At 41.5% G+C, this 24,369-nt stretch overlaps 1 protein-coding gene across 1 annotated transcript in view; it reads right to left on the reverse strand.

Annotated features, from left to right (window-relative positions):
- The window catches only part of LOC108424873 (dynein heavy chain 9, axonemal), a 167,439-nt gene that overhangs the window by 57,452 nt on the left and 85,618 nt on the right, over positions 1-24,369 (reverse strand). Inside the window, exons 43-56 of the mRNA XM_017693145.2 lie at positions 17,400-17,561; positions 16,636-16,832; positions 15,224-15,386; positions 14,744-14,867; positions 12,979-13,121; positions 11,764-11,925; positions 11,053-11,286; positions 5,823-6,083; positions 4,341-4,766; positions 3,825-3,944; positions 1,913-2,101; positions 1,341-1,576; positions 1,098-1,220; positions 81-285 (exon numbers count right to left, since the gene is read on the reverse strand). Of these exons, the coding sequence (XP_017548634.2) occupies positions 81-285; positions 1,098-1,220; positions 1,341-1,576; positions 1,913-2,101; positions 3,825-3,944; positions 4,341-4,766; positions 5,823-6,083; positions 11,053-11,286; positions 11,764-11,925; positions 12,979-13,121; positions 14,744-14,867; positions 15,224-15,386; positions 16,636-16,832; positions 17,400-17,561 (2,745 nt within the window). The remainder of the gene's footprint in view (positions 1-80; positions 286-1,097; positions 1,221-1,340; positions 1,577-1,912; positions 2,102-3,824; positions 3,945-4,340; positions 4,767-5,822; positions 6,084-11,052; positions 11,287-11,763; positions 11,926-12,978; positions 13,122-14,743; positions 14,868-15,223; positions 15,387-16,635; positions 16,833-17,399; positions 17,562-24,369) is intronic.

Below are 24,369 nucleotides of genomic sequence, written 5' to 3' on the forward strand. Positions count from 1 at the left end.
GCATATTGTCCCATCAGTGTAATAGCGAGGTGCCGGAGATAAGAGCCGATGGATGTTAATGAAGTTCACCTGCACCCTACCTTCAGCTCTTCCAGGTCAGGTCTCTCCATGCTGACCACAGCAGCCAGCAGCTGGTCCTCAAGGCCATCACGAGTGACAGTGAAGTTGATCAGCGTACACTGGGCCTGCAGCTCTGGCTGGTAGTGTGGATTAGCCAGCTTTGTGTGCAGGATGAGGCGGAAACCAGGATTGTATTCACACTCCTTGTCACCAATCTTAATGTAGCTGTAGTAAAGCAGCAGAGATCACGTTCTTACATGTTACTGGAAGGCCAGTACAATATGGACAAGTGCTTGAACTGCAATATACTGCTGCATACTGCAATTGTGATATATCTTTAGCATTTAATATAGCATTATATTAAAACACAACCAGGACTGTGACCATTGCATGGCTGTTTCTCTAGATCACTTAAACATTCATGGAACTCCAGTTCTGGAAAATCAATTACTTATTTTTCTTTGACTTATGCATTAATATTAAAAATATGCATTTTATGCATATTAATGTCTCTTCAAAGAAGAAAAGAATGTCAGTGAAAGTAAGAATGTCAGTTGGAAAGAAAAGCTGTAACTGGTTGGTTTTGAGGTGGAAAGAAGAGTTAAAGTGGCAGAAGTGTACACAAAAATAGTGAAAAATTAGAAAACTATATTACACTTTGTGTTGGAGGCATTTGTATACTTTTCTGTTAACTACCTGTTTTCTACTTTTTTCTGATGTTGAAAAATTAATAGCTGGTATTCAATGGCTGTTATGACTAGAAATGCAATAAGCAAAGAGGTGATCTCTGACTTTGCACAGTACTGTATGTACACTCAACACCCTCATGAAATGTAAAATTCTTCTGTCAAAACTGTTTAAAATGTTCTTCAGAGGTGGGGCGGTAGGTACAGGACTGATGCATTATAAACATACTGGTTAAGATTGTATGTGCTTGAGAAAAGATTGGTAAAACCAGCTGATGAAAATTTTACTCCAAAAGACCATATTAATATAGTTTTATTCAACCATAGTTTTACTGTTTGCATTTGACTTACCGTCCCTTCTTGATTGTTTCTCGACCCAACAGGGGTCCAAGCACTGGATCCACAGTCTCCTCAAGATTCTCAATAAGGACAACTTCCCCTGCAGATAAGGCCCTCTCAATGGAGTCCAGATAGCTACATACAAACAGCAGGGGGGAAAAGGGAACAGCAAACTATGAGAAATAAGAAAGAAACCATGGCACCACATACCATAAACACAAACTGCTATCTTGTGATGGGGCCAGTAACAATCACCCTCTCTGCCCAATCCTGATGACCTGAAGGTCATCTCCATATTTAGTTTTAATCCACTTGATCCCTTGGAGCTGGGGATCCACCATGAGAGGCCATCGCTCACAGCTGGTGAGGATTGTGGCATTCTCTGTGGACATTCGATCCGCTGGAAGCCCCTCGTTCTGCCAGGCGGCAAGGTCAGCATCGTCCATCAGCATTGTAAGAGGGTCCAGCCCTGGAGTGACTGGGATGGGCACCTGGAGAGGATGAAGATAACAAGAAGTGTGTCACCACACTGAGTCTGCAGTTCCTCAGCACAAGAGTAAACAATGTTAGAAAAGCAAACAATCTGAGCAAACAGCCATCATGATCTCATTCCAGAAGCCATAGCGATTACAAGCTGAAGATGACTGGACAGCTTTTGTTTTGTTTTGAGGCAGCCAAGCTGAACATCTCAGAATTAACAAACAATTTGGCAATGTTCATGGCACGGTAATGCTGATTACAGTAATGTTGTACAATATGTTACAGTGGACAGAGCTCAGACAGACACCTATCCACAGTAGAGTCTCAGACTGAGCTGTTAAACAGACCGTAAGCTGGCTGAGATATGGCTTCCAAGTGTTGTCCATTAGCTCGTGACGGTAACGCTTGGTGAAGTAGCCCAGATAAGACACGAAGGCAGTGATGAGAAGAACATCCCCACACAAAGTTCTCTCCTGATGTTTGAAGTTAGCCACCGCCTCGGCCCAGCGCACATTCTCTGATGCCAACCCTCCAACCTGAGACAGAATTAAAATATGCAAGAAACTGTTTACACTACAAACATTTGTCAGTACTTCTCTTAATAGCAGTTGACTTTATTTTATACATTTATTGTAGCAAACTGTCAAGGCCTTCTCTGAAAGGCCAATGGTTCTGGGAAAAAGGATAAAAAGTAATACCTTTTATCTCACATGATTCGCGCTGTTTTCACATTAGCAGTAACATTTTCAATATAATCTGTGCTTTCAGTTTGATGTTTGTTCTGGTAAAGCAGCTCTGAAGTAAAACATAAACTAAACAAAAACAACCAGAATATTTTCTGTTTGGGGTATTTTCTATTTTGAGGAAAAACAATATATAATCAGCCCTCGTCTTGTTAGCATAACACAAAGCAAGAGTATTATTCTGGACTGACAAGTTGATCATCCAACCAGACTATGATGCTTACCTCTTCAAGGCATTTTAGCCAGCCATGTACATCAACATTACGTGTCTGAGTACACTGTGATTGTTTAGTGCGCTAGCTAGCTAGCAAGCAGTATCTTGAGAGATGTCCTTGCTGAAAATGATGGAGTCTAATAATAGTCAATGAATTGTTAACAAAGCCTTTAAGATGAACATCTAACCAACTAGTTATTGTGAGATTTGAAAAAGGTGATCATCTAAGTTTGAACCTCTTACCCAAGTGAACAACTAGGAGCATTACCTTTGGCTGACAGGTTTGCTACAATGTTGTCCTGTTGATAATGTTGACTGTTTTACACTACCGCCGCTATGTGGAGCAATGCAGTATTTAATCATTTAGGCTACTTAATTTAAGCTGAACTGGGTTCAATCACAATTATAAAGCAACTTCTTTTGGAAGTCAAGGTGCAGCTATATGTATTGAGTCAAAGAACAGTTTGTTCAGAAGGAAAAGATGGATTACTCCCGTGATTTGAACTGTTTCTGTTTTTATTGCTGTGGTTGCAACATGACTTCATAATGCATTAACGAAGCGCTAATAGATTCTGAATGATTGCTGATTTACTGAAATATTAAGTGGCTTACACTGTGAAAGTGCTTTAATCCTGATGAATAACTTTCACTTTAACATTGGAAATTAACATGATGCAGCAACAGTGCTGTTTACACATCACTACAGTGATAAAGGTATTTTTGCTCAAAAATAGCTTTTTGAATACAGTAAGAATCATTACATGTTAAACGATGTACTGAATTTATCTGCACTGTATGACCAAAAGTGTGTGGACGCGTGACCATCATACCTATATGAGCTGGTAGGACTTTTTCAACAGATTAAAACAAACCAAAAAAATGCTTTTTTAGCATCATACTATCATTATTTAAGAAATGTTTCAGCAACAAAATTGGTTTTATTTGACTGAAAATGATTCCAAACTTTTGAACACTGAAATATCTTGTAGTTATAGCAGTCCAGCTTTTGGGTAAAAAATGAGTCAGCCCATTTTTAAATAATGAAAAGCTTGTCCAGTAAAAGCAACTCTGCCATTAAGCAGTAGTAATTTGGAGTGAAGCATCTGTATTATTGTTCTATGCATGCGTCTGCTTTTTCTATCAGGTAATTAAGACCTGAGATGCCAACAAATTCAGCTCGGATTTATTCACACCCTCGTCACCTTAGCGGGAATCCATCGGCTTCGCGCGGCGAGCATGACGTTGCTGCCAAAGGCTCTGAGCGTGCGTATATGTGTGCGTGTTTGGGGAGGGGATGCTCACCAGGCGGTTAGCGAGGGAGATTGTGCGTGCTGTGGTCTCGGCCTCTTGTTGGCACTTCAGCTTGTCTGCTGTGGCTTTCTCAAACTTTGCCGTCAGCTTCGCCAAGTTCTCATTAAGGTGCTGTCAGGGGGAGAGGAGGAATAGGGGGTTGTTAAGAGAGGGAGACACAGAAAGGAATGAAGCATCTCAACTTTTAAAGTTCTATAAGGCAACAAACACATTCATCTTAGCCCTGGGAAAAAAATGTATCTGAGAAGTCCGGAAAAGTTAAAGATAAGTTCAAGAAAAGCCACCCGAACAATGTAAGCAAAACAAATGCACAAGTGCAATTAGGAGGTGAAGACAGATTTATCACTTCACTTCAACTGTGTTATAATGCTGTACTTTGTGTCTCTCCAATTTAACTTACAATATGCCACAAAGAGCTGCTAAGTTAACACAATCAAGCCTGTGAACATTTCCAGGAACACTCTTAGAAACAGAGGGAAAAAAAGTACTGGTTCTCAGCTAACTTACATTGATTTTTGCCTTGATGATGGAGAGTTTCTCCTGAGCTGTGGCTAGCTCTGCATTGGCCTTGTTCAGGGCTTGTCTCTTGGGCTCCACTTCACAGTAAACCTCATAGAACTTCACTATGTTAATAACCCAGGAGCACAAGCCTGCCGCAGCGTAGGACTTAGCTGCCACCAGCTCTGGCTTAAACTCAGGGTCCTGCAGATAGGGCTGGATGGCTTTCAGGCAGTTCTCATGGATGTTCTCCTTGTTGAAGTTAATCAGCATGTCCAGAAAGGCGTCCACTTTGGCCATCATCACCTTGGCCGCTTTCCAGCTGCGGTCCTTCGGAACCCGGCCACCAGGAGCCATGAGGACCATGACTGCAGCGGTCACATTCGTAACAGCAGCCACAGGAGAGCCAAAAGACTTCAGCTCTGTCAGGTTATTCTGAAACAAACGCAACACCAAGAATTCATCAAATACCAGCACATCCTCCTTTATTGTGTTTATTATCCCACTATGACTAACAACAAGTAAAATCAAGTTAAAGAGGAGACCCAATATAATGATGCTAACTGTCACCTACTAGTTTTCTTTTGTTAGCATTTCTAAATGCTTTTCATTTTTTAACCCGAGGAGATTTTTCTCATTTTCTGTTTCCTCAATGTCTAGTTTTGTCAAGTCATTTTTATTGGTCCCTTCATTATGAAATTTTAGTACAATGGGATGTGCAACAGGTGCTTTAAATTATGTAAAAAAAGTTAAAAAGAAAGGACAGATGGAGGTATGATTAGTAGTTCAGTTAGTAAATAAGCAGCAATTGTGTATTAATAACTGCAGAAATGTTTTCTCTTTAGAGGATGTGTTAACTTATTTTCACTTTTTTCACTTTTATTTTCACAAGACTACAGTGTGTGAGGCACTTTTGTACATTTTCACTGATTTTAGATTTAAGCACACAGACTGCAGATTGCTAATTGGTGAGGTATCGAAGTTCATCACTTCTTAGCTATTAGCCTCGTAGCTCCAGTGCAAAACTATGATTAAGATTAAGTGACTTATTAGTCCCACAATGGGGAAATTTCACCTCCGCATTTAACCCATCCGTGAAGTGAAACACCACATACACTCTAGTGAGCACACACACATTAGGGGGCAGTGAGCACACTTGCCCGGAGCGGTGGGCAGCCCAATCTGCAGTGCCCAGGGAGCAGCTGGGGTTTAGGTGTCTTGCTCAAGGACACCTCAGTCATGTGCTGTCAGCTCTGGGGATCAAACCAGCGACCTTCTGGTCACAAGGCTGGTCCCTAACCTCCAGCCCATGACTGCCCAGGAAGGAAGCAAACTTCACAAGACACTACAAATGTCTGGGCTGATCAGCTTCATTGAGGATAAGGGCTGTTCCTGAATTCTAATTTTGCCAAACTATTCTGGGCATTCCTGGCTTGGTGGCCAGTGGCCCCTGCCCACTGTTGTTGGGATGTGCTGTGCAGTATATTTGACCTTGTTGAGCGTGTTGAGGGCTTCCTGGGCTGCTACAAGAGCAGGTTCAGCTTTGGCCAGGTCCTCTTCACAGTCCCTCTGTTTCCGGCTCACCACCACGGCAATGCTCGCCACCTTCTGCTCCTCCTCATCGGCGACAGCCTTCTCACGGCTCACCTTCTCTGTCTCCACGCCCACCACCTGGATCAGCTTGTCTGCGTCCTCGTTCTTCTGCTTCAAGTCCACCTCCTGAGCCGCCAGCTTGGCCTTCAGGTCGTCCACCTGCCATGCCGCAAAAGATTTAAGAGCAGATTAGAACGAACGAAGGTTGCCACTTGTATGGAAAGATCACTTTCAACAGCAGTGACTGCTTGTTGAAGAAACAGCAGGGATACACTATAATGTAATATAGCTTTACTGTACAAACCGTTTAGAAAAAGCTTTGCACACGGCATATGCTGTAAGCTATATTTGTCATTGAATATGAAAGTGAATGAATTTGTCATTATCATCTAATTGCATCTCCAGAGCTTACGAATGACAGATCGTTTATGTTTGTTTTGGAGCCAGTGTAAAACGGCATTTACACTTTTTATCGGAGAAATGAGTACGCTGTCATTTTTAATTGATTAAAAAAAAGACTTCTCTCCCAGGCAAGAACAATAGCAAGAACAACTGTTGGCACAGATATGATTGATGTGGATAGTTTAACAGACAGAGTCTTTTCTAATCACAGGACCTCATTATGTTGTTGCTGCTGACGTTTCCAGCCAAACATTGTCAGAGAGGGAAAAGTCAATCAGAGGAGAAAATTGGAATGAAAGAAACAGAGAAACACGAGGAATGAGCAATTAGCTCTACAACTGTCGTCAGCAACAATCTGAAGCAACGTGATGCACCAACTAAGCCGAACAAACAGTCAGATGAGCGAAGTACAAAAACTTCTTCTGCAATCTCAACTCTTCTCAAGGTTGTACACGAGAAATCAGAAACAGATTTTTTTTAGCTTCCAAATGAGCTGATTAGCCACAAGAAAATGAGACGTCTGGGACGAACCGCCTTCAGGGTAGCGGAACGGCGAAACACACACAAAATCAAGTTGCTATCATGTGGGTAATTAAACTGATGAATAGGAGGTAGAGATGATGGAGTACTAATTGCTTGCAAAGCACAGTCAGAAAGCACACTTATATGCCTCTTCATCTGAGTTTCTCCCTCTTTACTCTCCAAACTACATGAAACAGCCATAATGATCCCCACTTCATCCAAAGAGAAGATGCTCGCTGAGCTACATGTGGTGTTCTGCAAGGGGGCTGCACCACAGAGAGGATAAAGTTCAGATCAAAGCACATCCATCCAAAATGACCTGTGTTAAACGTTATCATGCTGTGTTGAAAGAGCCACTGTGCCTGAAAACCACGGATTAAACCTAGTACACTTATGTATGTAGAGATGTACAGACAGATGAGGTGACAGATATCATCTTAAATTCTTCACTAAAATCCACTATTCACTATCAATATGAACACTGATGCATTCACTTTCTACACATATTCTAACCTATGTTGTAATTTAATTGACTATCTAGCAGCATCTAAAGTGTAATTGCTTTAGCTTGCTTGTCACACAATAAATACATAATACATAAATACATAAAACTGTGACATTAGCTCATCAGTACATACAGTCCATATATGGAACCAGTAAAATTGACACAGCCGGAAATAACTGTTTTTATGATGTCACTCAAACCAATGCATTTACATATACTCATCTATTCAGTCTATACTACTTCAGTAGTTTGGCGCTGCCCATTCACACTGAAGTTATTAGCAGAGTTTTAGCCTGAGCTGCTTTTGGAAAGAGGCAGAAAATATGGCAGCCAATCAGAACAGTGTTCACACACACACACACACACACACACATATATATATATATATATATATATATATATATATATATATAAAGTCATAGTAACAAATACAGCCTTTTTAATTCCAGTGGATAAAAAGAGGTTAGAAAATAATCAGGTATAAAGGAATTACGACTTTTATTATTTCATACATAAAACCACAGAAATTACTTAAACCCAAACTAAAGGGCTTACAAGTTTGATTAACCACCAGCAAAATTTGAAATTGACAGATTAATCTATCAATCATGTTGAGGTTTACTATGAGTGGTACGAATTTTGCTAGAAAAACATCACTCTAGGCCTTTTGGAAGTCCTAGATACAGCCAATACTAGCCTTCAGTCAATTGTTTGACGTGTAAAGTTGTCTATTTATGTCTCTTTCGAGCTTTAGATAAAAATGTGGAATGTCTTTTACAAACATCATACATCTATGCTTAATCTAAAACGAGCAAAACATAGTGGTGAACCAGCATAAGCTTAGTGCTCACATATTATAAGATATACCATAGGGGCACTCATGGGAGTTTATATTATTGTAGATACAGCTTTTTAAATGTATTATATTTAATATATTTAAATGTATGCCACAGCTAACAGTGTTCTATAACCACACAAAGAGTAATTAGTGTTTAACACGGATGAAATGAACGTAAAAGAGGTAAATTTTTATCATCAAAGTTTATTTATTATAACAGCTTGTAAGCCTTCCATGAGTGGCTTGTTTATAATTGAGATTGTTAGTTAAGGGGTACTAATAATCATGTGAAATGTACGTGGCATATTAGCTATATAGAGAGAGAGAGAGAGAGAGAGAGTCACGGTTGGCTCCTCCCACTACTCAATGTGCTTTTTCTGTTTACTTTTTGATCGTCCACGTGCATTTGTTTTTTTCCGTCTAGTCCGGCCTCTTGTTTTGTGACTCCGCCCCTGATTGTTTCGACCTGTCCCTCATCATCCCTGTTCAGATTCAGATTCACATTCCTTTATTGATCCCAGGGGGAAATTGCAGTTATTACAGTTGCAGCCATTTATGTAAAAATAAACACTTTTTTACAGAGAATACTGTATGTATTCTCGGGTTGTTTGATTCTTGTTTGTTTATCATGTCTGCCTCCCCCGATCAGTCCGTGATGGCTCTATGACTCTGGCCTGTTTGGACTACGACCCTGGATTTGCCCCGAATAAATCTTGCTTTTCTCAGCACGTGCATCCACCTCAACATCGCTCCCCAACGTTACATATAGCCATGTATGGGGACACTCTGGGAACCTTTACTCCCTCTCTGGCAACACAATGAACCACTCAAAGTTACAATCAAGATGGTTCAGAAGCACTCAACTTTTTGCATATGACTGTATATAAATGCAATGTAAATTTACCGGTTAAACTTACCGGTTCAGTATTTTAGCAAGAAGTCATGGATGTAATAAAGTGTGCCCTGGCAAATATCCAGAAGTGGTCTCCTGCATGTGGGTAGGCAGGGACCAACTAGTTTGCATCAATATCCACTAATTACATGTTGCAGAGGTCCCACTTCAATAAAGGTTTGGAGCAGCACCAATAAACTTTCAGCCTCATTAACACCTACTTCTTATTCTCATAGCCAGCTTTAGCACTCCGGCATCCAGCCTTCTTCCTCCTCCTCTTCATCATTATCATCGTCGCCCCCTGAGCTGTTAATGTAAACAGGCCGCTTTGGTGGGCGTCGATCTCCCTCAGTGCATTAGAAAGACTGGGCGCAAGTGAAAAGGACTTTCAGAAGTTTCAAATCGGGGCTTCTTCTTCTAATTCTACTTTTTGCCATCCTTCTAGAAAGTGTGATCTATGTGAGCAAATGAGCTCTGCAATTGCTTATCCATTGAAAATGTGGCGAGGCCCAGAATGCAGCCCTGAAGCCATTAGTCGGGAATGAAAAGAGTGTTTCAGCAGGTCTACACCTCTGGGATTCACACCCACCCGCCTCTACCCCTGACACACAAACACTGCCTCAGAAGAGACTACGGCGCAGCTCTCGACGCGGGGAACATTACACAAGCAGCCACTGAAATTAACCAGTGGCGAAGCAAGCCAACGTTTAGGAGGATAATAATTGACGTTAACAATGCTAAAGTCACAGCTACAGCGGCTCTTCTAGTGGGATCGTCAAACAGTATTAACCTCATAAAGTTTATGCATACTAAAATCATGTTTTTTTTTTCCTGCAGACAACGTTCAGCCATTAATTTATTCCGGAGACCTTCCTGGCCCCTGTTAAAATGCACATCATGTGTGAAGCACACTACAGAAATGACATGATCTGACCCACTCCCTTTCCTGAAATCAACAGGGAGAGTTAATGGCTGAAAAGAAAGTGGAGCAGTAATGGGGAGACTCCAAAGAGAGCCAATTAAAGCTTGTTCTATTCTGTCTCTTTATACAGCATCTACGGGGCCGGAAATCTAAAATAAAATGGCTTGTGCGCGGAACAGAGTGCTGATGTTAATTTCGTGATGGCTCCTTTTAGTAAACGCCTATTGCTGTTGAGAGGCAAAACAGGAAGCAGTATGATGAGAGACTAGTAGGGCAAAATGTCAGGCTACCGATACCTCTGCACTGACCACTGTGAATATATGTCCTCATACCTTTAATGGGGATATTCACAAGGTAATAAAGTACTGCACCATACTCTTAAGTGGCTACTTGATGACCACTGCATTTTCACTCTCAGATCAAGATCACTTATAACGATTTCACAAGCACACATTCATGTGGAGCCCTGCGATGGACTGGCGACCTGTCCAGGGTGTATCCTGCCTTCCGCCCGAAGACTGCTGAGATAGGCTCCAGCACCCCCCCCCGCGACCCTGACGGAGAAGCGGCTTAGAAAATGGATGGATGGATAGACATTCATGTGGAGCCCTGCGATGGACTGGCGACCTGTCCAGGGTGTATCCTGCCTTCCGCCCGAAGACTGCTGAGATAGGCTCCAGCACCCCCCCCGCGACCCTGACGCAGAAGCGGCTTAGAAAATGGATGGATGGATGGATGGACATTCATGTGGACAGTGCTGAGCCATGCAGAAGTGCATGTTTGCAAAAACAGATAAGAAGGAAGATGTTAGTTTGCTTTAGCTGGAGCAAGGATAATATCTAAAATGCCATCAAAGGGCATTAAGAAGTCAGGCAGGCAGGCAGGCAGATGAAGAATGTGCTGTAGATGGTTCTATAGAGAACCTTTTTGAAAAGGGTTCTATAAAGCACCAAAATTGTTACTAAATTGCTCTAAATTATTTAAGTGGTTAGATGATTTGAAGCAAGTTGTCAATGACACAGGCCTGATTTTAATCAGAGTACACACCTGAGCGGAAGTGCTGTTGAGCTTCTGCAGGCCATTTTCTAGTCTCTCCATTTTAATGGTGAGATCTTTCCTCTTGAGGGCCAACAGGTTCCTGTACAGCTTGATTTGCTCCAGGAAGGACTTGGGAGTAGTGTAGTTGTAACGTCTCTCATTGGCCAGGTAGTCTTTGGAGGTCTTGTTCACGCTGACGTGGACATAGGCCATAAACTTGCTCACAGAGTCCTTCACTTCCGGCTAGACACGCGGGAGAAAAATATATATTAAAAAATCTAATTTTCAAGAGAACGGCACCTTGCCAGGGGTGTCTGTACATTGGGTTCTGATCATCATTTCATTTTCTTCCAAACATAATACACAGATTGACTTCACACCACCCTGTGCAGCCTAATTATTTTCGTCATGACTCCAGGCGCCCTGACTTGCAAAAAATTGCACTCAGCATTGAATTATATTAGCAGCTGAATTTGAGAGTCTCTCTCACTTGGAGATCATTGGAGCTGTAGGCTGTGGTGTGATTGCACTGCGCTGAATAAAACCATGCACTGTTACACTGTTGAGCTCAGCCTTCAATCATCACACGCGGCACAGACTGTTACAGCTATATGAAAACACTTTTCTGTGTCAAGGAGCCCTGTTAACTGGGCAGTTGATCCCTGACCGCTACGCACTGTCCATTTCTATGGCGTGACTCGCAGCATGAGCTTTTCTCACCTCAATGTGCTCCACTTCCTGTAGAAACCTCAGGCTGACTGACTCCAGGGCCTCCTGTGGCCACTCGTGGAACCAGTCGATGACCGTGCAGTTCACCACAGCTGGGAATTTTCTGCCGCGCACCCTCAGCTTGCTGCCCACAGGGGAGAAGCACAGGGCTACCTGCAGGACAGAGTGCTCCAGATGATTGCCATCTCTCTTCACTATGCCCTAATTATACAACTCCTTCAAACAAAGCAGGCCAACCTTTAGAAGCTGGCCTATCCATATTCCACCATGACTTCTTTCATGGCTACTCGGTTGGACAACATTTACAGAACAGAAGTTTACAAACGTTTTTGTCAAAATACTTACATTTTGAAAGAGGTACATTATTGCATTAACCCCTTAAATGCTAAAGGTCCCTATGTGAGCCCTATCATACACATTATACTTCATTTACATTATGACAGTACATTACATTAAGGCAGATGACAGCAAACTGGATATTCCATGTTTTAGGATGGAATTCTGCCATTGCTAGTCAACTCTGGTTGCAGCACAGTGGTGGAATAAATCAGATTTTTTCAGAAACACAGGTGTTGAAAGCTTAGTAGTAGTAGGTGTAAACATACAATAAAACCAAACTTCAATGAAAACACAGCATTAGAAATATTTGCATGTGTTCAAAACACATTTTAGGTATAACATTTTGGCTAACACTTTTACCTTGCATAGGCAAAAGATGTCACTGCTATTCCAGTAATGCAACAACCACGGCACCACTTATATGACTGCATACTGCTGCTGGGCAGTACCATATACCATCACAGATTACCACAATTCTGCAATTTTTCAACACCAAAATGTAAACTTCCATCATAGTAGTTTCTGAATAATAACCCACTTACAACAGAGGCTTTTCATATTTGGACTTTGACTTGAGAAATGGCACAAATATGCACCTCCTCACATTGCATAGACGACCATTGATTACACAACAAAAAAGCCTATACCTATAATCTCTCCCAACAGTGGAACTTTCCACATGCATGTGATACACTGAATTATGTGCTATTATTTTTTATTAGGCTGAATCTGACTTTTGCCAATGTTCTGTAAATGAACACACGTGTGGGTGGAGCAAGGACAGCTCATTTGAGGATGAATACATTAAAAATGGTTTTCATCTGCAATGTTATATTACGGTGCAGGGTCCCGCTTCACCCCACGCACTTTGAGTTGCCGACGGACACGTTCAATGAAGAACTTCCAGCAGTTTTCCTTGCTGTCCAGGAGGCCCAGCCCACGCACTTCATTCCTCACACCGTTGATGATGTTCTCAACTTCATCATCAGGGAAGAGGTCTGGAATTTCACCTGTGAGAGAGAAGATAGGGAGATAGGGAGTTAACATGGGGCCTGGCAGCCAAGCGGGTTAAACGTAAGGTTGGTCAATTCTGATATTCATTTTAATGAAGGCATATTTATTTAACTGCAAGTAAAAAAAACATGCATCAAGCCTGAATTTAACAAAGGGCTGTAGGCTTACTTATTAGCTCATAGCACAGCTGTTCAGGAATAAAAAAGGCACGATGCAGAAAAATGGCTAAAGAAAATCAACAGGTTTTTATTTTGCATAGTTCAAGAAGGCTGCCTGTTCAGGTGAGCTAATGAGCTAACAATCCAGCTAATAGCTAGAGCATTAGATACTGATACTGAAGCTCTTTTCTCCTCAGTGGACGATGTGCTAACATGTTTATTTGTCAGAGACGTACTCTGCCTGGCCACATTATTAGGCACACCTCCTTGTAACTACACTCTATGTCTACTTTATTAGGTCTGGTTGTTTATATAATTTGTTAGCCCTCTTTTACCCTTTTGTTCAATGGTCAGGACTCCAAAGTGCACTTATTATTTGGGTGGTGAATCATTCTCAGCCTTGCACTGATGTGGTGTTGGTGTGTTAGTGTACGTTGCGCTGGTATGAGTGGATAAGACACAGCAGTGCTGCTGGAGTTTTTAAGGACTGTTTCCACTCACTGCCCACTCTACTATACACTCCTACCTTGTTGGTCCATCCTGTAGATGTAAAGTCAGAGACAGCAGCTGCACAGTTTGGGTTGTTCACTCTGTAGTCCTTCATCAGTGGTCACAAGATGCTGCCCACAGGACACTGTTGGCTGGATATTTTTGGTTGGTGGGCTATTTTCAGTCCAGCAGTGACACTGAAGTGTCTAACAACTCCAGCAGCTCTGCTGTGTCTGGTCCACTCGGACCAGCACAACACACACTAACACACCACCATGTCACTGTCACTGCTGCTCTTTGGTGGTCCTGTGGGGGTCCTGACCTCTGAATAACAGGGTAAAATGTGGCTAACAAAGTATGCAGAGAAACAGATGGACTACATTCTGTAGTGCACCTATATGGTGGAGCTGATAAATGGACAATTAACTTAGGAACAAGGCTACTTAATATAACAGGAGACTAGTGTATATTTTCACTCTGTCTGTATCTAACTACCAATAGCTCGAGCAGCAAGCCTAGTTTCTGCACTTCATCTCTGCCTTCCTAGTCACGTCTTTAACAAGGTGTCCTTGGCATTGAGCTCAAAAGGCAGACGTTTTTCTTAGTAGCAAGGTATAATATATATTTACTTGCAAACACAAACAATATGGCCTTATTTTACAGCCTTGTTAAAACATAATATCATCATTTCATTGAATCGTTAGAGTATATATTTTAGCATAGTTTTCCCATAATGAAATGTAAACATTTTGTCAGGACTGGGCCTGTGGATCCTGGACATAACGAGTGCACTGAAAAACACCTTGTTCTGTTTTCAGCATTCACAACTAATCCACCTAAAAAATAATCTTGCAATAATGTAACCATCCATTCATCACTAACAGAAAAATGCTTTATCCTTCTCCTCATAGTTGGCAAAGGAAGAAAGCTGGTTTGGATGCCAGTGGGCTTGGGTACATGGCAGCACTTACCAGATGCCAAAAGGTCGTTGACTAACACGAGGAACTTCTCATCTGCAACCTGGGCATCTGTCATTAGAAACACCGTGCCAACATTCTTCACCCCAGCTTTGATGCACAGCGCACCCAAATCGCTCTGAAAAACAAAAACCATCTCATCAGCCTGCCATTCTTCCCCCAGGAACAGCTGGGATGAAATATATTGTGGACATAAAGCCGATGAGCTAGAGCACCACGCAATATCACAGGGTGCTGAAGAGACCCTCTGTGCACTTGTTAATTATTCAAATGCTACTGGCTTTGGTTTTCGCAGGGCACAACCAGTGCATCATTATAAAGGATTTATAGTCCAGTGAGAAGCATTGCAACTGCAGAGCAAAAGGGCAAATGGCAACAGCATCTAATCAATGTGTCAACATGTCATTTAGAGCATAATGTGTTTATATACTTGAGAAGTGCTCTCATATCAGTTTGTGATATTAGAGGCTGGACCTTGAGATCGGCGATGCTGTATCCTTTCTTCAGAGTGATCTGGAAGACCTCTAGGGAGCTGATGAAGGCTGCCAGTCTGGTCAGGCTCTGTTTACCGCTGCCGCCCACCCCAACCAGTAAGGCATTCCCTCGGGGAGACTCAAGGATGCGGTTGATGCGACAGCTGAAACAGATGAGAAAGGTGAAAAAGTGTGAGGAAGAGAATTACAGTCGTTATTGCTGAGCGCGGTGCAGAGACTGTTTGTCATCGACATCATCAGCATCATCATCATTCTCTCTGAGAACATCATTATAAACAGCCTGATTTTATCCATTTTTGTGCTCGTTGGTGTTGAGCTCATAGTTCTGAAGTTGGTGTAGTTTGGTGCACAACTCCAACGTAAACATGGCATTATCATCTATTAGTTTGATTCAGTTTTCTTCAGTTTGGTTTTATCAACAAAGACTTTAAGTTTGGAAAAATGTCTGTACAGTTGGTGGCGAGACAGGGAGAGAGAAGGATTTTAGTCATTCACCAATAGACAGAGCCAGATCATTTGTATATTACACAGTCAGAAAAATGCTACAAATAATACAATTATTTGTAAAAAAGTACCCTCAAAAGTATAAAATGACTGAAGTTTTGTTGCTGTTTTTTAAAGCTGCACTATGCAATATTTTTTTTTGTTAAAACTGAGTTGGTAGAAAAAAAATGTTAAAATATAGTGTGCGTGCGCTGCTCTGAGTTCCGTAAAGCCTGAAATTATAATTGGATTGGATTTTGCGAGAATTTTTGGAGTTCACTTATATACTCGCAATACATTGAATTGAATTTAGAACCATTAAACAACTGTGTTTTGCACACAGAGGAATCCATGCAGTGAAACACCCATATACACTAGTGAACACACACACTAGGGGGCAGTGAGCACATTTGCCCGGAGCATAAGCCCTATCCACGGCACCCGGGGAGCAGCTGGGGGTTAGGTGCCTTGCTCAAGGGCACTTCAGTCATATACTGTCAGCCAAGTGATTCGAACCGGTAACCTGCTGATCACAAAGCTGGTTACCTAACCTCCAGCCCACGATTATAGGAAGTTTTGATAGATTTCTCTTAAATACTCTTTCAACACACTTGCAATCATCAAATTAATCCACTCAGTGAATGATGCTGAAGCACAACTGATATTACAAAAATGCAATTTCCCCAAAACTTACCTAGTGCAGTTTTAAGAAGAAAAATAAAATAAAGCCTGGAGTCAAGATGGGGAGTATAGAGTCATTGTAAATTTAAAAAATGATTGCAATGGAATATGGTCCAATCCTTGAGGGGACCATCACAGTGGCAGCATGTGTACCATAAAGGTACAGTTTGCTCAAAAATATCCAAAACATATAGTTGAACCCTGAATGGATCGTGGACATTTTCTTACATATGACACATGGCATCCTCGAAGAGGACAAGGTTCAGTGCAGCATTGACTTCATTGTAGCTGTCGAGCGCCTCCAGTAGGGTTTTGTTGAGGCTCTCCCAGGACTGCACGGGCATATATTTGGGTTCTCCGATGCCCAGGGCGAAGTGGCAGTACATATTCATCACCTTCGCCTCCTCCAGGGCCTCCTCCATATCCTGATGGGAAAACAAATTCGCCTTAGCAGACCATTAAATATTAAACCTTGAAGAACATGTCCAGAGTGTGGCTACCTTCGATTGTGTTTCAATTGACAACATTAACATAATCCTTATAATTCTGTCCCTCATATCTCTCCAGGCTATATCGGAGTTAGCTAGCTGCCTTTCTTGACCGACTCATTAGAAACGAGCTCAGCAGGACTGGGCAGATTTGACCAAGCACTGCTTGTCTTTGATGAAGATGACGTGATGCTGCCTTACAGGAGAAAACTGTAAAGAAAAGGGGTGTCGGTTCTGTCTCTCTGGCATGACCACTCTGTGATAAACTGAGGGAGTCAGGGGGCAGTGGAAAGAAAGATCATTAAAATGTTTCTCTTTCTCCTCTATCTTTTTTCCCCACCCCTAATATGCTGGACTGATGGTAGCACAGTCTGACAGGGTTTTGCTCTGATTAACACTGTCTCAGGGAGGCAGCGCTGGCCGGAGCTGCAGCCTCATTCTGCCGGACACATACACCCTAATGACTCCGTCCACTCTGTCAAACTTGCGGCTGAAGCGTCTCACCTCGTAAAACTTGCCCACCATTTCCAACTGCAGCTTGTCAAAGGTGGCAAAGTCCTTGTCTTCCACCATCTTATCTCGGTAAACTCGGTTGGCCTCATGGAGATAAACCTTCACCAAGTCCTGAGGAGTCTTCATGCACTCACTTTTACAGAACAGGATGCCCTGAAACAAACAGAATAGCCACAAGAGGCTGTGTGTTATTCTGATTTTACCACAGTTAAGGGGTGTTAGTGAAGCAAAATACACCATGAGAAAATGCAACACTGTTCATTAAATAACTTTATTATTAATAATAACTGCAATAAACTGCACTAAGCAACATAGTTCATACAGTAGTCAGTGTTTCCTGAGCAGCATAATGGACAATAATAAATAAATTCATCTCTCAAGGTCAGTTTATGATGTTTATGTGACTTTATGTCACAAAAACAGTCATGATTCATTTTCACCTCACCATTTTCCAACCTCCCTTTATCTCCTAGAATATTACCGTGCACTTAAAACTGATACACAGTATCACCAAAATTATGTGTATACACAACCATTACACCTAGATGAGCTTGTTGGACATCCCATTTCAAAACCATAGACATTAATATGGAGCTGGCCCCCCTTTTAGGCTATAACAGCCTCCACTGGGAAGGATTTCCACAAGAGTTTGGGATGTGTTTGCAGGATTTTGTTGGATGAAAATGATGTTGGATGAGATGGCTTGTTTCACAATCAACATTGTAATTCATCCCAAAGCTGTTCAGTGGGGTTCACGTCAGGGCTTTATGTATGCAACTGGAGTTCCTCCACTCCAAACTCATCAAACTGTGCCTTGGTGGATCTCACTTTGTGCTGGTTCACAACCATGCTAGAACAGAAAGGACCCTAAACCATTGCCACAGTGTTGGAAACACTCTGAACAGCAGCCCCAGACCATTATCCCTCCTCCACCAACCTTTATTGTTGGCTTTGTGCATTGCAGTAGGTAGTGTTTTCCTGGTATCCACCAAACCTAGATTTTGTCCAACAGAGTGCTAGATATGGTGAAATTGTGAATCATGAATCATCAAACTGTGCCTTGGTGGATCTCACTTTGTGCTGGTTCACAACCATGCTAGAACAGAAAGGACCCTAAACAATTGCCACAGTGTTGGAAACACTCTCAACAGCAGCCCCAGACCATTATCCCTCCTCCACCAAACTTTAGTGTTGGCTTTGTGCATTGCAGTAGGTAGTGTTTTCCTGGTATCCACCAAACCTAGATTTTGTCCAACAGAGTGCAAGATTATCGTGATATTGTGAATCGTGATTCTTCATATCAGAAAGCACATTTCCAGTGGTGTTTTACACCACTCCAACTGATACTTGGCCTTTCACATACTGATCTAATGCTTATGTTCATATGCTCAGCCATGGAAACCCATGTCATGAAGTTCCTGATGCACAGTTTTTGTGCTGATATAACTTCCGGAGGGAGTTTAGAAGTCTGTAGTAATGGATGATTTTTATACCCTACCAACCTCAGCACTCAGCTGCCCTGCTCTGTGAGTTTGCATGGTCTACTGCTTTGTGGCTGAGCTGTTTATAATTAGATGCTACCATTTCACAATAGTTAGAGCAACTAAGCTCTTTACTAGGACTCAATCTACTGTCAGTGTTTGTATATGGAAATTGTATGCCTGTGCTTAATTTTATATAGCTGTTAGCAATGAGTGTAGCTGAAACAACTGAACTCCATAATGACCATATAGTATGTATGTAAATTACATATGTTCTAATTGGCTGCTTTGTATTTTGCCTCATTAAAAAATCATTTCAGTCTGAAACACTTCTTAAATCTCCGATGAGGCACTGCTGAACTAATGTAGGCTGAATAGATGTTTTTTGTGACAACGAATGTTGAACTCTAAAAGGGCTATTTTTGCTGCATAGTTAATAGTTTAGCTTATTTTCTCCACTACATGGGCCACTTAGAACTACAAAATGACCCCATGCGCACAGTCACATGCATACATTTCAAGCATTTTACATGGGCTTCAAAAATGATTCAGTTCAGGTTTTAGAACTACATTTATCAACATCATGCGATTAATCATTTTACACTCACGCCCTTCAACATTGAAAACACAAAATAAAGTATGCAACCAGCTTGCAGATTTTCCTGGCAGTTCGGTGGAAGCTGTAAAACATTACAGAATAAGGAGCTCAGTAATGTACTAACCTGGAGGGCAGCCATTCTGAATTCAGGCCAAAGTGTGAGCACAAGAATGGTGAAGCTTGGGACTGTCTAATCAACAACTTGAAGACAGGAGAACAAACCGTTTATTGTACGCCAAGACAGGTTCACATAGGAAGAGCATTACATCCTTCCCATGAATGTATCATAGCAGACAAATTATTAAACGCCATGGGTGTATAGTGTCTCCAGTCAGCTGAGGAGATTGAAAATTCAGTTTTGTCCCATTCTCCAAGGCAAGCAGATCGATGTCAATAAAGAACGAAAAAGCCCAGATGTGTTCTGTAAGGCCTACAGAGAAGCCGAGCTTGAATGGATGAATGAACCTCCAGCATCATGGTCGTGCGCTCAAAATGGCATTGATTACCCATCAAGAGAAAAAAATAAACAGCCGCTCTATTGTTTGCAGGCTAAGCCTCAACTTACCCTCACCTTCAAACCTTCATGTCTGGAGCACTATGCATTCTAACTTGAACAATATATCAGATGTGATAGACCAGCTCCCTTTAGCTCATAACTGTTTTTTATTAAATGATGCTTACATTCACCACAAGCTGTTGTGTAGAATGGAACAGCATGTGATGTAAGGACTGGGCAGAGTAAATTAATAGCATGCATTATGCGGCTCTGGCACTCAGGCTTGTAGAAGCTTTTACACTAAACTACTAACCATATAGAAAGTACGCTATATGTTCATCCAAAAGCATCCAGACAACCCATCTGATTAGTGACTTCAATCACTTTAAGGCACACCTCCATTCCTGACACAGGTGTTTAAATCTCTCCATAGAAAAGCACGGCAGAACTGCAGCAGCTGTACTTCAACCTAAGATATCATATCTAATGCTAAGAGTCAGCTAGAGTAGTATAAATCCCCCCCAAACATTAAGCTGTGTAGCAGTGGAAATGCGTTCTCTGGACTGATGGAACTCCATCCGATACCTTTGGAAGATTCAACATCAGTAGCTGACCTCACTAATGCACTTGTGGCTGAACATAATCACAGCATTATTCCAACATCTAGTATAAAGTATAGTTCTGCAGCAAAGTGGGGAAAAACTCCCTATTAATACTGCTGGTTTCAAAACAAACACTTAATAAGCTGGTTTCTGCAATGCTTTGGACATGTAGGCTGTTTTACACTACACAAAGACTGGCAGCAGAAAGACGGAACACTTGCAGCTTTACCAGAAAGCAAATTGGGGCTTTTTATTGAATGATATGACTTTCCCCATGAACAAATGCCATTGTGACCATTATAAGCTATCAAATTCATTTTTCAACCAATTGACTGTCTCCTCCTCCTTTATAAATCTGAGCAGTCTGGTTCCAGGAGAAAAAATCCCATTCATGATCGTCATAGGGAATTAGATTTTAGCTGTAGAACTTTAACTACCCAGTGCAGACTTACCACCCGCTATGAGATTGCGAGATGTTAGTATTCAATCTCGTTGAAGACATAAATCAGTCTGATTTTAACTTAGTTAAAAAAAGGTTCTATTGCCCCATTCCTCACAAAAAACACTACCCATAGTCCTCAACAAGAGTTCCACCAATCAGAGAGGTCGTTGTTTCCACAGAAATTTTAACTGTGTGCTTTTGTGCCAGAAAAGCATTAAGCAGTCTTTGTCAGATGGCTACATACTGCCCCACAGGTTCAGTTATGACGTGTTTTTAGGGATGAAGGAGAAGATTTGAAGGGGTGAAAAAAAAACAAATCAGGCCTGGTAGTTCAGTGCAGTTTGTTTAAGGGACATGTGTTTTCTATTAGAGCCAGTGTAGAAGACAGCATAAAAAGTGAGTTTTCCTTTCCAGATCTGTCTGTGCTTTATTTCAAGAATGACACAGAGGCCTTACACTAAATGACAGGGAAATATTTCATGTACCTCACTAGCATCTATAAAAAACAGAAATTATGACGAAAAATTTGGAAGACAACAAACTCTCACACTCCTCTACCTTCTAAACCTGCAGCAGGACCCCCTACAGAGCCTAATGTGTCCTCAGACATAAATATCCCCTTTTCTTAGAATAATTACACATTAAAAGAGCTCATTCACTTTTCTTGCTAATTATGTTTGTCCACTGAGACCACTTTACTGAGTGAAATAATAAGACAGGCTGTATGAGGAAAAATGAAACCTTTAAAATGGTTCTTTCATAATAAGGTTCACTGTGCCGTGACTGCAGGCAAAAAAAGAAAAAGAAACCAGAAATACAAAAAAGCACTATATGTACAAAAAATAATATAAACAACAAATACCACAAATATTTACAGGGAAACAGCAGAGATTCCACTTTTTGGAGTGGAGAGGTAGCAAATATTTTTTGAAACATTAATGTGGCTTTTAGTTTTATAGACCTCTCCCCATTCAAAGAGATAGGAGCCTTGTCTTGAATGACTGAAAATAAGTGCCCAGTGACACTGCCAAGATGGTCACCAAGTGGACAGACATTCCTATAATAATATGGTCTTTGTCAAATCTCTTGGTATAAGGATTTGATTCTGAGATGTATATAAAGAAAATGAATTCGATTTTCACTTCTGGAACTTGATGGTTACTCATCTCTTTACACAGCACTTAAATAAGCACTGAATTATAAGCTGCACTTGTTTTATTGTACTTCACTGTGTATTGTAGTTTATTGTATTGTAGTTTATTGTATTGTATTGTATCTTATTGTTATTGTATTGCATTGAATTGCACAGAGTTCTGCGTTCAACTCCGTTTCTTTTTCTCTCAGTGTCTGCAGTGACATTTTGCTTCTAGCAGTATCTGAGCCCAGGACTGTCTTTTTCTCTAAGCTATTGGTAACTAGCAAAGATACTTTCTCTAGATTGACAAAGCACTTCTTGTAAGTCGCTCTGGATAAGAGCGTCTGCTAAATGCTGTAAATGTAAATGTAAAGTAAAAATGTAAATGTACTCTTCGGGTCTATAATGTCCCTGGCTAATGTGACATAAGCTAGCTTGCAAGCATATACTAACACCATTTATGTTTTCATAAAGAGCTCTGCTTAATTCTACACATCACTGCATGGATTTTTGTGAGCGCGTGCGCAGAAAAGCACTGTATTGTATTTCATGTCAGTAGTGTTAAGCTAAGATAAACACCACGCAAGTTGGCTAATTAGCCAAACTGGACATTTTAGTCTTACATACAAAAAATTACAGTTTACAATTGCATTTTTGATCATGGTAATTATGACAGTCCCAGCTGTCTCTCAAGCAGGTGGAAAATAAGCTAGAAGTAGAACCGTAAGTTCCACTAGTTCCCAACTGGGTCATTTCTTGTTTTTTGAATGTGTAGTGGAAAATGCCCATAGTGCATTTTAGCTGAAGTGTCCCTTCCTTAATTAACAAGCAGAAGGTTATGACAACCAGCAAGCAATCATGTTCCTGACATTCTGGCGCTGTAGCATATCTTCTGTGGCCAGGTATGCAGATGGCCCTAGTGGACTTCAATTGAACTCAGTGGGTCCTCTTGGCAGACAGTGAGGAATGAGAGCGAACACTCCCAGCCTGAGCTGCTTTTCCCCCCTCATCTGCAGGGGGAGGAACGTGCATTGAGAACGTGGCCACGTTCCTGCCTCCGCCACAACTCCTGCATATCAATGGTGCTACCTGGAGCCGCCCGTACAAGCAATCCCATTAGTCACAATGTTGGACACGACATGACAACTGTCCTCTGCATCTGGCATGAAATGGAGTGAGTAACTGATGTGAAACAAACACAGAAGACAAGGTACTGATACCAGTGCTGGACAGAGGAGGATTGCTTCATGAAGTTTCAGACTTTCCAGTGCCCAGGATGTGCAAGAACAATGCCAACTGTGACATGACAGCATGAGATCAGACCAAACTGCATGAGTCTCATGGCCAGTTCTTGAGAGTTGGCAGCCCTGCATACAGTAAAACCATATGTCTATTCACCATAATACAACACTCAAAACAGTTTGAGGCACAGATTTAGGACATAATCCTTCGCTACTTGTTAGCAACTTTATCCTCTTGGCTCCAGTACAAAACTACATTTACATTTACGGCATTTGGCTGACGCTCTTATCCAGAGCGACTTACAATTTGATTGCTTTACACAGGTAGGCGAGGGCGGTGTTAGGAGTCATGCCCAAGGACTCTTATTGGTATAGTGTATAGGGTATAGGGTGTTTACCCAGGCGGTGGATTAAACCCCAGTCTACCGTGTAGAAGGAAAAGGTGTTACCTACTACACTACACCAACCACGACACCAAAACTAAAGAAGAAAACTTTAGACACCACACGTCTAGTTGTAGCTGTGGGTTAAAACATTTTCTCATGTATGAGTTTTGTCATATAGTGGTAAGTCACAAATAAGCATAGATAACACAACATACAAACAGCCTAAATCATGCTAGCATTAGCCTGTTCAGCTGAGTGGAATAGATATTTGTCAAGTTTCAAAAAAATGCAGCAGACTCTCAATCACCTCCAGCTTAAAAGGAGCCACCTGACTCAATCAGCTGTATGAGACAACACCACACGGTCAGGGCCATGTGTACGAAACAAGCCATGGACCAGCTGGTAAGTGTGAATGACTGTAATATTTTCTAAATCTGAGCAGTGTCTGACAATCTGAGGCACGAGTATATGAGTCGCACATATGAGAAATTCAACAAAGATGAAGTTGTCAACTGAATTGGCTCAGAGTTCAAAACACATTTCAGAGTTTTAACTGACTTGGACTTCTCTTTGAGTGACT

The sequence above is a fragment of the Pygocentrus nattereri genome, chromosome 13, assembly GCF_015220715.1.
Source record: "Pygocentrus nattereri isolate fPygNat1 chromosome 13, fPygNat1.pri, whole genome shotgun sequence".
Taxonomy (NCBI): domain Eukaryota; kingdom Metazoa; phylum Chordata; class Actinopteri; order Characiformes; family Serrasalmidae; genus Pygocentrus; species Pygocentrus nattereri.